Raw genomic sequence first — 13,338 nt, 5'->3', positions numbered from 1 at the left:
CCTGGAGAATCAGTGAAATTGGGTTCAATGACTCCAGGGCGGTGACGTAAGGAAAAGAAAAATCAAAGAGGTCTTTGGTCACAGTGTGAAAGAAGAGGTCCTGCAACCCCCTTGGTTTTAGAATCCCAGTATAATTTCACTCACCCACCATGTTGGTATAGATAATGCGATTCTTAGTGATTCTTTATGTTGAAAGCCAGTGAACTATCAGGCGTCTCATGTTAACTTAGTGGGAGAGTGAATGGTCCAAAGTTCTTGGTTCAACTGCTGAAAGTTGTCAGTTCCTGATGCAGCTGAGATTCCCTTTTACTTTTCTTATTCTAGAGACAAGTTCATCTATGGATTTACAGATGCCTATGCTAGGAAAAAGATATAAGTGATAAAGATAGCATTTTGAGTTATCAAAGACTATGGAGTCTTTTTTTTTTTAAAGTTTTATCTGTAAACTGGAGCATAAGACAGATATCAAAATATCAGAAATATTATCAGATGGCTAAAACCTGTCTTTCATGCACAGAAACAGGAATTGTGCCAATAGCTCTAGGAAGAAGAGCTAAATAGTTAATGTGGTTCATTTTTTAACCGTTCCTTTGTTTTAGAATTCTATCTTAGTCTTGAGCTGATTCTATGTCACCATGACCTTCTCCTGCCAAGAAGGTACAGTCGAGGCATCCTTCAGTCAGAGCCTAGGGCTTTGGACAAGCAAGATGCTGTGCTGGCTTTTTGCCTTTTCTTCCAGTGTTTACACAACCAAGACTTATTACATGCGCTGTCATTTTGTTACTGGGCTGGCTTTGGTTTGAGAATTAGGTAAACATCAGACATTCCATCACACAATTTTAGACTCAATCTTACTTTATAATGATGCTAATGTTTATTGTACAAAGCGAGATGCATTCGTATATTTTAGCATTTTATTTCAGTCACAGAATGCAAAACCTGACATTGGCATTGGCTTGATTTTTGTGTGTGTGTGTGTGTGATTGAAGATATTAAGCACTACAAGAACGTTGAAATTTCAATCTGATTAGGATCAAAATTCTTCAGGATCAAAACACTCCTTTTCCTCCCCCTACAGTTTTACTAATTGTGTGCTACTTGACATTGTGGAGTTATTCCACAGCATGATAGCTAAATATGTGAAGTGTATTTTACTGTGCAGAATTATCAGCTCATTTTATTTGTTTTTCATGTGTTTGAGGTTATTAAAAGAACTTAAAATTAGAAGTCGTGTGTATGAGTTGAAAGAGTGAACTCAATCATTGTTAGGAGGCTAAATCATAAAGCAATAGCCAGTATGTCAAGATCAAGTAATGAAAAAAAAATCACAGAATTTAAAAGCATACCTTCTCTGTTTATTAGTTGGCACAATACCAGAAAAATTAGGCAACTAGCACAATAGTGAATGGCAGAGTTGTTTATTTTCAGCACTCTCAAATTATTCTGGTTACTGAAAATGAGATAAAAGTAGATCGGAAAGAATGGCATCAAACATATTTGTTGGAGACCTTTGCTTCATGGGAAGAAATGAACGGCCCTAGCTCACTGTTCCTGAGGAATTGTGTTTCTTCAAGCTGTAAATCAAATCCCAGAGAGATAGCATGACGTTTTCCAAGTAATAACTGAGGATGACATAGTTCTTTTTTGTCAGCACCGGGTTTCTGAAGTTAGACCTCAATTAAGATTCCAAAATGAAAAAGCACCCTTCTCTCCCCACACACATGGTCTGTGACAGTGTCCTAAAGATAATATATTCATTTTTAAAGCCTGGATCTCTGGCATATATTGGTCCAAAAATATATTCAGAGCTTCCTCCAAAGATCCCGATTTTCCCTCCATCTTCTCTAAATCCCCAGCTACAAAGAACCTGATGTTTCTTTTCAGGAAACAGCATCATTTTCTCCCCCCAGTTAATTGAAGAGCCATCTGCTTCTGCAATGCACAACACCCATTCATTCTTAGCAACAAGTGTGGTCCCTAAGTCCCTGGTGACTGAGGCATGCACTCAGCGTTGGGAGTAGAGTTTGCTGGAGAGCAGCCTCGCAGGCAGCCTTTTCCCAGAGACATGATATACACAAAATTTGACACTGGCCTTGGTCCCATGTCAGTGGTGCTAATGCAGGGTTAAAAAACAGTACAAGATGCTCACACCTTGAGACTCTGCCTGGCTGACTGTCTTGGCATTATGCTTTTGAAGATGTGAGTTTAAAACGAGCTAACACCTGCAAAGAGCAGGAAAGACCTGAGAGGGCTCTCCTCGGGCCTGGCAAGAAAGGGGAGAGGAAGTAAATACAGAGGGCACCTGGCTAGTGGTGCTACAGGAAAGCTTGACCGTCAAGCTGTAGTCTCTCATTTGTGGTGCCTCGCATGAACCAGGGTTCAGAACCGGGTTTAGAACCTTCTAGGAAGATGAGCACGTCGGGCCCTCATCTTTTAGGAAGAAGAGTCTACTGATCGGTCATCAAAAGGACCTCTGGTTGGAAAAGGGGCAGCCTCTTCCTAAGAGGGTCCCGCACACCGGTGCCTCCTGCCAAAAAAGGCACCTCGGAGGTCAGCTTGTGAGTCAGGAGCTGGGAATCAGACTCAAAGAGCTGAGATGAGTCTCTCTCCCTCCTGGGAGTCAGGAGATGGTGGTATCTCTTCCTCGGAATAACCCCCTTTCCAGAAATACAGTGAAGAGACGCTGCCTTTGAGAGCGGATGTGGTCTGGCCCTGGGCCCTGGCTTCCCCCTGGCCCCAGTTGTGCGGTCAGTCAAGTAGGAATGGCTATAGGCTCTGGTCTATTTGAACTTGTCTTCTCCCACATATATCTTGACACAGAGACCACAAATTTCAGAGTGGAGCTCGCTCTCTAGAAAATGAAAGGGTCAAGAAAGCACTTAAGGCAGAGGTTCCCCCATCACTTCATGGGAGAGAGAGCACAAGAGACCACAGAATCCCGGCCGAGGGCCTAAAGATCCAGCAGTTTTTCTGGGCCTGACTTCTAACTTGCGATCTAATTCCAACATGAGTTGAAGTGATTTCCGTCTCTTTTTCTCCCGGCACGCTGACAGTCATCTCAAATGTGTGCACGAGACAGGAAGGGAAAAATCAGCACTGAAACCAAACAAGCATCAGAGAGAGGTGACCCCAGCCTGGCTGTTCCCACACACGGGAAGTACTTACGGTCCAAGTGACTGTGCCTGATGCCCTCGACATCTTCAGCGTGGATGAAGTGGTAGCATCTCTTCCCTACAATGTCTACAGGGGTCAGATCCATATAATCGCTGATCCTGCAGAGAGAAGAACACAGGCTGGAATTCAGAAGGGGAAGGGGGGAGTAGAGAAACTGTTAAATGACTGAGAAACAAGTCTCCTTACAGTTTTCATTATCCTGGGGGTACCCGTCAGGAGGTGGCGCTTTGAGGGAAAGCCCTTTACGGATAGAGAAGATCATTTCTTTAACTGATATCGGACTTTCTCAAAAGTAGGAAATGTGCTAGATCCAGCAACCGTGTGTAAATAATGAGACAGGTTTTTCTTTTCTTTTTTTTGGCATCAGAATACACATTTGGACAACATAATTCCATGAAATTATGGAGAAGCAGTAACAATGCAAGATCCTCATTAGAGGCCAAGATAATGCGAGGTTACATAATAAAATAAAAACATGTTATGTTGATACCAAATGATTAGAGACACCTTTCATTTAAACAGATTGGTCTTCTATTGGGTATTTCCATGAAAAAGAGCTTCAACTGCTTCTTGGCACAATGTCCAAATTGGCATTCAAGGGATATAATTTAAATGCTGAGACATACAGAAGCCTGGGGGTATTATCTTTTTCAGTCTTAGTCATTTGGGAGCTCGGCTTTCACTCCTGGCCCTTTTAACTGGTACTTTGTGGTGGATTCCACACAGAAACTTTTAAACCATTTCAGCAGCTCTTGCAGGCTTGTGCTCGGCAGTACGTGTGTGTGTAAGCCTGTGTCATTGATTGTCCAGACGTCAATGTCCTCGGGCAGGAGCACAGAAAAATAGAACAGAAATTGGAAAACATGTTGGGGGAATCTGCCCGCTTTACACAAAGACGTCAACATGCTCATTATCCTCCTCCCCGTCCAGGTACAGATTGGTTTTGGGCGGTCCAAAATAGGATATATCTTTTGTTTAATTTATTCTCTTTACCATCCCCGTGCTTTTTATCTCTTAGGGCTTATATCTCCAAATAGGAAGTGAGTCTTTAGAAATGACATGTTTCAGAAACCTATGAGACCACGGTTGGAGAGTTCAATCTGACCCTCAAGGCAGGGAAATAAACCAAACCAAACCAAACCAGAATAATGTGGAATATAATTAAATTATATTACCCAGGGAGTGAATTTCTCAATGTCTAATATTAAATATTAAATGACATTTTTGGCCAAACTAGAATTCTTGGTAAGTCGAGACAAAAATGGGGCAATATAAAGAGTTTTATAACCCCATGGTTTTCTGGTACAAAGCAGATTAGTTGGTGTTTTCCTAAAACTATTAGCTGCTTTCCAAGCACAGTTTCCACCCCCTTTCTGCAAATGAGGAGACCAGGATGTCATTAAAAGGCCCTCATTGGTGTTTCTGAAATTTACCAGCTCCCCAGATGATGTCGGCTTTGTCCGTGGCCATCCTAGGGAATGCGGAGGAGAAGAATGGTCTGCAGAGTCCAGGAGAGGGCTTATGTTTCTAGTTAGCAATTCCCTAATTAAATAATAGACTCTGGGAAAAAGCCAAACATACTTTAGGGAAGATGTTCTTCAGTTTATGCTTTATTGGAACGAAATCCTTCAAAACATCTGAAGCATTCCTATGTATCGGAGCCTGTTACCGTGGCAAATGTGACCACCTCAGAGTCCAGAGACCTCTTAATATATGTGTAGAAAGCCCCAGACCAGTCTGATGACCTATATCAGGATCAGAATCCTGATGGCACCTTGTACTCTGAGCCTCAGTTCCTTTATCTGTAAAAACAACTTAAGAGGTTGGTGAGGGGATTAATGAATGAAATGAAATGAACGTAGCACAGTGCCTGGCACACAGGGTAGGCTTTTTCCTCAGATCAAATAAGCAGTTACTTTTAACACAGGTCCTTTTAGAATAACTTCTATCATCTTCAGCTGGGAAATAATGCTGTATTGTATTGGCTAATAAGGGGTTGTGGAAAACAGTTTCTTGTTTTTTTTTTTTTTTTTTTTTTTTTTTTTAAGGGAAGAGAAAAAGCTTAAAGTGGGTCACAGAAAATGATCTCAATTATTGGAGTGGCACCATAAGGCACTCAGGTCCATGAAGCAGAATTAATCATCTGTGATCACAGGAATGAAAATTAAGTGAGGGTTTTGGGATGGGACAGTCACCGGGCGTAGGTAAATCAGATGAGGCTCTGTTTTTCCGGAGAGAGTGATGGTAGTAAATCTAAATCAAGGGAGCCCTACATATGTTTTCAAAGAGGTAGAGCCATAGGTCATCAGACTTTCTAGCTGCCTCCCTGGGTTGGAGCTCCATCTCTAGCATTCTGTGTTTTTCATCAGAATAAACAGCTTTGTGGGCTAGAATTGTGTTCTTTAATGGATGCATAGATACGAGAGGTCCCCTTCAGGGGTTAGTCTGACTGCTTCCTTACCACTTAGCCTGACTTCTCTAGGAAAAAAGCGGCAAGGAATGCAGGAAGGCCCACGTGTAGCTAAATGCCTGATTTTTAAAAATCTGGCACATTTTGAGTTCAAAATTGTGACCTTGGGCATACCACTTACGCTCCCTCTCTCTAAACTGAAATTGCCTGAGGGTGTGGAGGGGCAGTGGCAACACCCATCTCACAGAACTGTCTTGAAGCTTAAAGGAGATGATGTAAATAATGAGCTCTGCACATTGCCGAGTGTGTAGTAAGTGTTCAACAAATGCTAACTATCTTTCTTATTACTTGCTAACCCTAGCTAATCATTTTGGTTGTCTTTCCTGATATTCTTTTGCCATTCCAGAATACTTTACACACACCCAAGTATACAGTCTATTTTCTAAAAAAATTTAAGAAATGCCAACAAAACTTGAAAAAATAGATTTAGAGTTACTTATTAAATAAGAGTGACGGGTTCAGGGTATCTTCTACCCACGGAACACTAACAGCTCAGGTGGGTGTCTTTTTCTCCTGGTGAATTCCTTCCTCTGAATCCACTCCAGCCCGGAAACGGTAGGCATTTCTAACTTGGTCTCAACATCCTCAGTGCTTCCCAGTGGACTGAACGCAGATGATGGGTGTCTTCCTCTTGGCTAGGCCCCGGAAAAGTTGATTACCCGAGCCGCTTGACCATTCTGCTCTTCCATTTGGCCTCTGCAGGCACTACCAGGGCTCGGTGAACATATGCTGCCTTCATGCCTGACCATAATCTCTGCCACAAAAGCACCCTCTCAAAACGGCCTCAGTGATTCTGCCTGTGGCACCAGAACATGGATGATACCATGGAAGCTTCCTTCCCGTGTCATTCCCCCATCCCTCTTCTCCCCATGCCCCGTGCACAGTCCCCCATCCCTCTTCTCCCCGTGCCCCGTGATTCTCTCTTCTTCAAATTGGTCTGATGATGGGCTGGTGACTTGTGGGTGAAAGGTCTGAGGGGGCACTGTCCCATTTCCTCGTCCCTTGCTTTGTGCTTAATGGAAAAAGTGAACTTTTAAACCAGAGGTTAAAAAGTCCTTTTATCAAAGCTCAGTGTTAAGGAAGGACTGTCAAGTCATTTATATGAAGTCTTTTTTTTTTTTTAATTTATAAAAGCAGAATCCTCAGGATTACAAAGTTTTATTTAATAGTTTTGCAGATTTTTCATCCTTTTCCCTCTGGGGGCCTCAAATTCTTTTTTTTTTTTCCTACATGTGTTGTGGACTGAACGTGTCCCTCCCACCACCAAACTCATAAGTGAAGCGTTTACACCCGATGTGATAGTATTAGGGGGTGGGGCCTTTGGGAGGTAATTAGGTGTAGATGAGCTCATGGGGATGGAGTGCCCATGATGGGATTAGTGTCCTCATGAGAGGAGGAAGGGACCAGCGCTCTTGGTCTCCCCTATGTGAAGACCCAGCAAGAAGACCGCTATCTGCAACCAGGAAGTAGGCTCTTGCGAGGAACCTAGCTTGTACCTTCATCTTGGGCTTCCCAGTCTCCAGGTATGTAGAAATAAATGTCTGTTGTTTAAGCCATCCAGTCCATAGTAATGTGTCCTAGCAGCCCGGCAAGCAGCTAAGGCAATGTGCCGAATGCCTATATGAACACTGGCCATTGTGAGGCTGGGCCCGTATAGTAGTCAGGAAGTGGGCTTGACTGAGGCATCAGGAAATACCTTCTATGGCGTAATTTTGCCAAGAGCGTCTCAGCCCTGCTCTCTCCTTGGTTTCTCGGCCAAAACATGTCTTAATTATAGCATATGGATGTCTGGGTATCCCAATCCTTTCCATTTTTGTCCCTAATGTAAATCAGGACAGCAATGTAAATTTTAAATAAAAAGCATGTTTGGTGTCAGTCCAAGCAGCCATTAAAAATAAGATCAGGATTTATAATGAGCCTCACTGGGAGAGTAAAATCCTTCAGACTGCTGCAAACACCAGCCTTCACCAATGTGTAACAGACAACAGAGGAAATGAGAACAAAAACAAAGTACCTATTTTCACAGTAAATGATATTGAGGTCCATATTTACTCGAGTGACGAACATATGGCAATCAATTCTGACTTCATTGATCGTAGGGGGAGGCAGGGCATGAGCCACAACCACAAGACCCATGATTTGGCTGGGAACGGTCCTCCCGTGGGATAGGGACACCCTCAGTCGTAGCCGGCCTGTTATGTGAATCACCTGTAATAGAACATTAAGGACAGGACACAGTCAAATTTGCATCTGGGACGTAACAGTATTTCTTTTGAGAAATTGTAAAATTACATCTGGAACAAGCAACATTAGCTTGTATCTTCTGTAATCATAATGGCTGTCAAAGTGCCTTCAATGTCCCCACGGCAGGGACAAAAGAGAAATAATATTATAGGCTGAGCTTTACTCAAAGCAGCATTATTACTGTGCAATTGCTATTTTCAGGACTTTTTCTTTCCCTTCCCTGTTTTTCTCCCTTTTTTTCTTTTCTTTTCTTTTATTCTTAACATTGTAAGTGTATAACCGGTTAAAATGACCAGGAAGTTGAGCAATGAGCTGGAAAAGGAAATGTTTGCATTATCTGCCCTTGTTAAGGGATGATGTCTGTCTGTCACCATATCTGTACTGAATGGATTACATGGCCATTTCATTTCAGAATTATGGCCCAGAGCTTTCCTTCAGTGGGTGGGTGTTGATCATGTAAAAAGGCCAAGAGACTCCACTGAATACAAGTCTTAGTGGCAATGACATGGATGGGCCCTTCTGAGCATAGATATTCTGTGTCAGAAAGCACTGAGCTACCATGCTACCAGTGATTTATTGCACTGCCCTATGGGGTTGAAGGTTAGAAGACTTTGGTCTATCATTTGTTCCTCGAGCTCATTCTAAAGTAGGATCAGGAAACCTGCACCATTTTGGTGGCTTATTCTGGTTACCTGTGCAGAAACAGGCGGGAGAATGCTGGGCTGTTATTTTCCATTTCTTAGGCAAAGTATACCATAGATAGTCCAAGCCATCCAGAACCAAACAGAAGTGCTTCATCTTCTTCACACATTTGAAATGGTATTTTTACAGATGCCCTTTGAAAAAGTCCCTTTGCTTGTAAACTACACATAGAAGGCCAGCCATAATGTCAACTTCCTGAAGGGATGTTTTGAGGAAACAAAATCATAAAAGGGTGGAAAAGCATCAAGGATTGTGTGCTTTGAGATGATGGAAGTCGTGTGTGTGGATGAGTCAGGGGAGGAGGGTGTCAGAAATGCGTGCATGCGTGTCTTCTCTGTGTGTGTACTCTAGCTGTGTTCCTAGGATCATGCTATGGGGTGGAGGACCCTCCAAAACTAGGTTGTAGATGTAATCACTGTGATTCACCATACCAGGGAGCTTGGTTTAGTAGTTAACCAAGTTTCTGCCTTTGGTTTGCCTCTCCAAAGATGCACCATTGAGCATCAAGCCATCTTTTGATGGTTCCCTCTTTGCCATAAGGAACTCAAGTGGGAAGTGGGTCTCTGGCCTCCCAGGAGCAATAACAACGAGCCTCTGCTCTCCTTCCCAGGGGCTTGACTGGTAATTCCTTTTTCATTTTGTTTTTGTTTCCCTTAAGTTATTCAGTTTTCCAAAAGCAAGCCACACTGCCGTCAGTCAAGAGGTAGGATCAAAGTTTACGGGGCTGCCCTTCGGAGTCCTGGTGTCCTAAATAATACCATTTTTCCAAGTTCCCCTTCACATTTGCACCCAGTGCTGCAGATCTGGAGATACCAATGAAGAAGATTATTGAGGGGATATCTCAGGAGCAGCTTTGTGACCACCCACATTTGAAGTTGACTAAAATTCATACTTAATGCACCTTTGCTTTAGGCTTTGGTCAGAGGAGCGACTTTATGAATATTTGAAAATGTTCCTAGAGGCAAGGATGCTAAAACACCACCACAGACACACATTTTTGTAAGACCTCATTAACTAATAAAGAAATGGCTAAAAGAAATGGGATTAACTTCACAGGAGGGGTGTTAACAGTCCCTCAGCCTCCTCCCAGCTAGGCTAACATAGATGCTCATTTATCATTATCTGTCTTGTTTTATCAGGAACGCTCAGCTTCTTGGAAAAACAGATCTATAAATGCTCAAGAAAATACGCACTCAGAAATGATATGATAAATAAATCCTCACTTGGTATTCTATTCCAAAGCAACTTATGGGCTTCTGGGCTAGAAAGCATTTTGGGAAGGTGCAGAGGCTACTGGGGGGAGCTGTCTGCATGTCAGGTTTACCTGGGCCCCCTTCTCCAGCATTGCCTGTGGCCATCGAGGTGCTGAAGGTAGTCAAAAGTTGGGTCCCCAGGGGTCTAGATTTGTTATTTTCTGATTTTGTTACCCAGGGCAAGTCACTCAACCGTCTGCATCTCAATTTTCTTTTCTGTGAAATGGGGATAATAAGGAGTGTTCTGCAGGTATGTTATGAAAATGAAAAGAGATAGTGGAGGTGAACACTTTCTACCTTGTGAAGAAGTGTCCAAATTTAATTATAAGTCTGTTTGCCCTTTAAAATATCACCTGAGTAGTGGATCAGGATTGATGACTAATCTTGACCAAAAGCCTAATAAATTAATTCTTCTTATTTTAAGGGATCATAAACTTTCAAATTTGGAAGAAAATTTGGGAGGTCTATCTTAGGTCCTTCTCCCTTTCATTTTTTTTAGGTGGGAAAGAGACTTCTGGAAAGTTCATTCCTTTCCGAAAGTCACCTAGCTCAGAAATGGCAAAAAGAGCCTAGAATCCAGGTTTCTAGATGTTGTTTGAGTTTCATTTCAACTTTGTTATGTTTATGTGCATGTTCATATTCATATTGAACGAAATATCACAAGTTTACACCAGATGTCAATTTACTACCTTAAGTAAACTGTATATGAATCTTTTTTATTATTTTATTTTATTTTTTTATTTTTAAAGATTATTTATTTATTTGAGAGAGAGAATGAGAGAGAGAGAGCACATGAGAGGGGGGAGGGTCAGACCCCGCCGAGCAGGGAGCCCGATGTGGGACTCGATCCCGGGACTCCAGGATCATGACCTGAGCCGAACGCAGTCGCTTAACCAACTGAGCCACCCAGGCGCCCTATTATTTTTTTAAAGATTTTATTTATTTATTTGACAGAGAGAAACACAGCGAGAAAGGGAACACAAGCAGGGGGAGTGGGAGAGGGAGAAGCAGGCTTCCCTCAGAGCAGGGAGCCTGATGTGGGGCTTGATCCCAGGACCCTGGGATCATGACCTGAGCCGAAGGCAGACGCTTAACGACTGAACCACACAGGTGCCCTGTATATGAATCTTTAAAAAGATTTCAATTATAACCAGAAGCTCAGGTTATTTGAAAAGTCTTTGAGAAGTAGTACAAACTAAGATGAAGGGGAAAAAAAACCCTAATGCAGTAACTGACCTGTCAAGAAATGTCAAAGGGTATGTTTGTCTATTTGTAGGTACCTCTGGAGGTGAGGGAGGTTGAGATTGATGAGAAGAAAGGGGCTATCTATTTAGTTCCATGCTTAATTTTTGGGTTGAAATTATTGTATTTTTCCAAATCCATTTCATAATGCAAACAGATTTTTTTTACCCATGTGACAGGTTATATTCAAATTTTAGAAACACATCTGACAGCAGGTATGCAAACACATAGATAGTTGAGTTTTTCACTTTGTAGTTGCTTTGAAGGCGTAGGTGTAGAGGCCAGAGTATTGTCAGAAGAGCTGAGTTCAAGTCCTAGCCCTGGCACTCTACAGACATGCAAATATGATGCTCAGAGAACCGAAATGACTTAATGACTTTCTAGGTCAGTATAGTAGAGATTAAAAACTCAGCATAGAAGAAGTACTGTGTAAAGGTATCTTTGTTTTCTTAGAAAGGTATCTTTGTTTTCTTCATCAAAGGACATAATATTGGTGCTTTAGTTTCTAAAACCTACTATGTGCAAGGGACCTTGCTAGGTGCGAGGGAGCAGACCATAGTGACTCGAATGTACATCTGTCCTCAAAGAGTTTACAGATCACACGGTGGGAGGAAACATGTATAATTACTTGTAATATAGGACTATGGGAAGATGATACAGTGTCTGACAAAGACCATGGTTCTCCATCCTGGTTATGTGACAGAATAACCTGTGAAGCTTTACCACCATGTGGATTCCTAGACTCTGTCTCCTAGATATTCTAATTCGGTAGGACTGGGCTGGGGTTTAACATTTGTTTGTTCTTTAAAGCTTCAAAGGTGATACCTACTATTGGAGAATATCTGGCTAATGAGTTTGGTGTTAAACCAGCAATTCTCAACCATGTTATACATTGGAATTACCCCAGGAGTACTTAAAAGTCCCCATGTCCGGGGGCACATGGGGGGCTCAGTTAAGTGACTGACTCTTTTTTTTTTTTTAAAGATTTTATTTGTTATTTATTTGAGAGAGAGAGACTGAGAGAGAGAGCACATGAGAGGGGGGAGGGTCAGAGGGAGAAGCAGACTCCCTGCCGAGCAGGGAGCCCGATGCGGGACTCGATCCAGGGACTCCAGGATCATGACCTGAGCCGAAGGCAGTCGCTTAACCAACTGAGCCACCCAGGCACCCAAGTGACTGACTCTTGATCTCATTTCAAGTCTTGATCTCAGGGTCATGAATTCAAGCCCTGCATTGGGCTTCAAGCTGGGTGTGGCGCCTACTTTAAAAAAAAAAAGTCCCCATGTCCAAGCTGTACCCAAGACCAGTAGAATGAGGATCTCTGGGGGTAGGGGCCTTTCTGGGTCTTACAGGGCTACTGAAAGGATTAAGTTAAAATGTATATAAAGTGCCTACATATATGACTGATATACAGTGTATATGCTCACAAATATAATTTCAGTTAAGTTCCTAGTGTGCACCATAAGAAAGATATAGAGTAAAATCTTGGAGAGTTCAGGATAGGTAGGGAATACTTTTGAGAGAATGGATCAGGAAGGTTATGTGAAACTGGCATTAGAATAAATTGTTGACATAGATAGGATTATAGAATGGTGAAAGGGCCAGATAAGGAAAAGGGCCAGAACAAATAAAAGGGAATCCATCAGGAACGCCCAGGGCTCCAGGAGCACTTCAGTTGGTACGAGCAGGAGTCGAGATAGAGATGGGCCAAAATGGCAGGCAGAAGCCATAGAAATTAGCAGTAATGGGACCTGGGGGGAAGCACCATGATTTTGTGCCTGTTTCATGGGATGATGATGATGATGATGATGATAGACTGAATGGAAGAATTGCTGACAGAGGGACAAAACAGATTTCCGGTAGATATTTTGTATCTGAGCAGCTTGGAGAGGTCCTGGACAAGGTCTCCTGGGGAGAGCTGGAAAAAGGAGTTGGACACATAAGAGATGATAGTTGAAGGAATAGTTTTGGAAGGTGGTCCCCCCCTACCCCCTGTGATAGTTAAAACCAAGGAGGTAAATGGAATTACCAATGGAGAAAATATAGAGTGATGAAAATTAATCAGTAGGGTTTTATGGGTCATATCAGAGCTGAAACAATGTTTTGATTTTGGCCAATGCCAGGTAAAAACTGCCTCTGTGTTCTAAAGGTTCATCTTAGTCTGCTCCTAAATCTAATCTACAGACATTCTTCAAAAGAGATTTCTGAACTAAGAGATTCTTTGCCCTTGAGCTCAATTTTATATAAGAGCTC

General features: G+C 42.3%; 1 protein-coding gene across 1 annotated transcript in view; it reads right to left on the bottom strand.

Annotated features, from left to right (window-relative positions):
• Positions 1–13,338, bottom strand: part of NPAS3 (neuronal PAS domain protein 3) — a gene marked incomplete at its 5' end in the record, with an annotated part of 729,487 nt that overhangs the window by 21,262 nt on the left and 694,887 nt on the right. The window contains 2 exons of the mRNA XM_064571750.1: positions 3,166–3,272; positions 7,659–7,852. Coding sequence (XP_064427820.1) covers positions 3,166–3,272; positions 7,659–7,852 — 301 coding nt within the window. The remainder of the gene's footprint in view (positions 1–3,165; positions 3,273–7,658; positions 7,853–13,338) is intronic.

This window comes from Mirounga angustirostris, unplaced genomic scaffold (genome assembly GCF_029215605.1).
Source record: "Mirounga angustirostris isolate CCGP_5_RB_7025 unplaced genomic scaffold, mMirAng1.0.hap1 SCAF_9, whole genome shotgun sequence".
NCBI classification, from domain to species: Eukaryota; Metazoa; Chordata; class Mammalia; order Carnivora; family Phocidae; genus Mirounga; species Mirounga angustirostris.
Note: the sequence above shows the minus strand (reverse complement) of the source record. Positions and strands in the feature narration are given on the sequence as shown.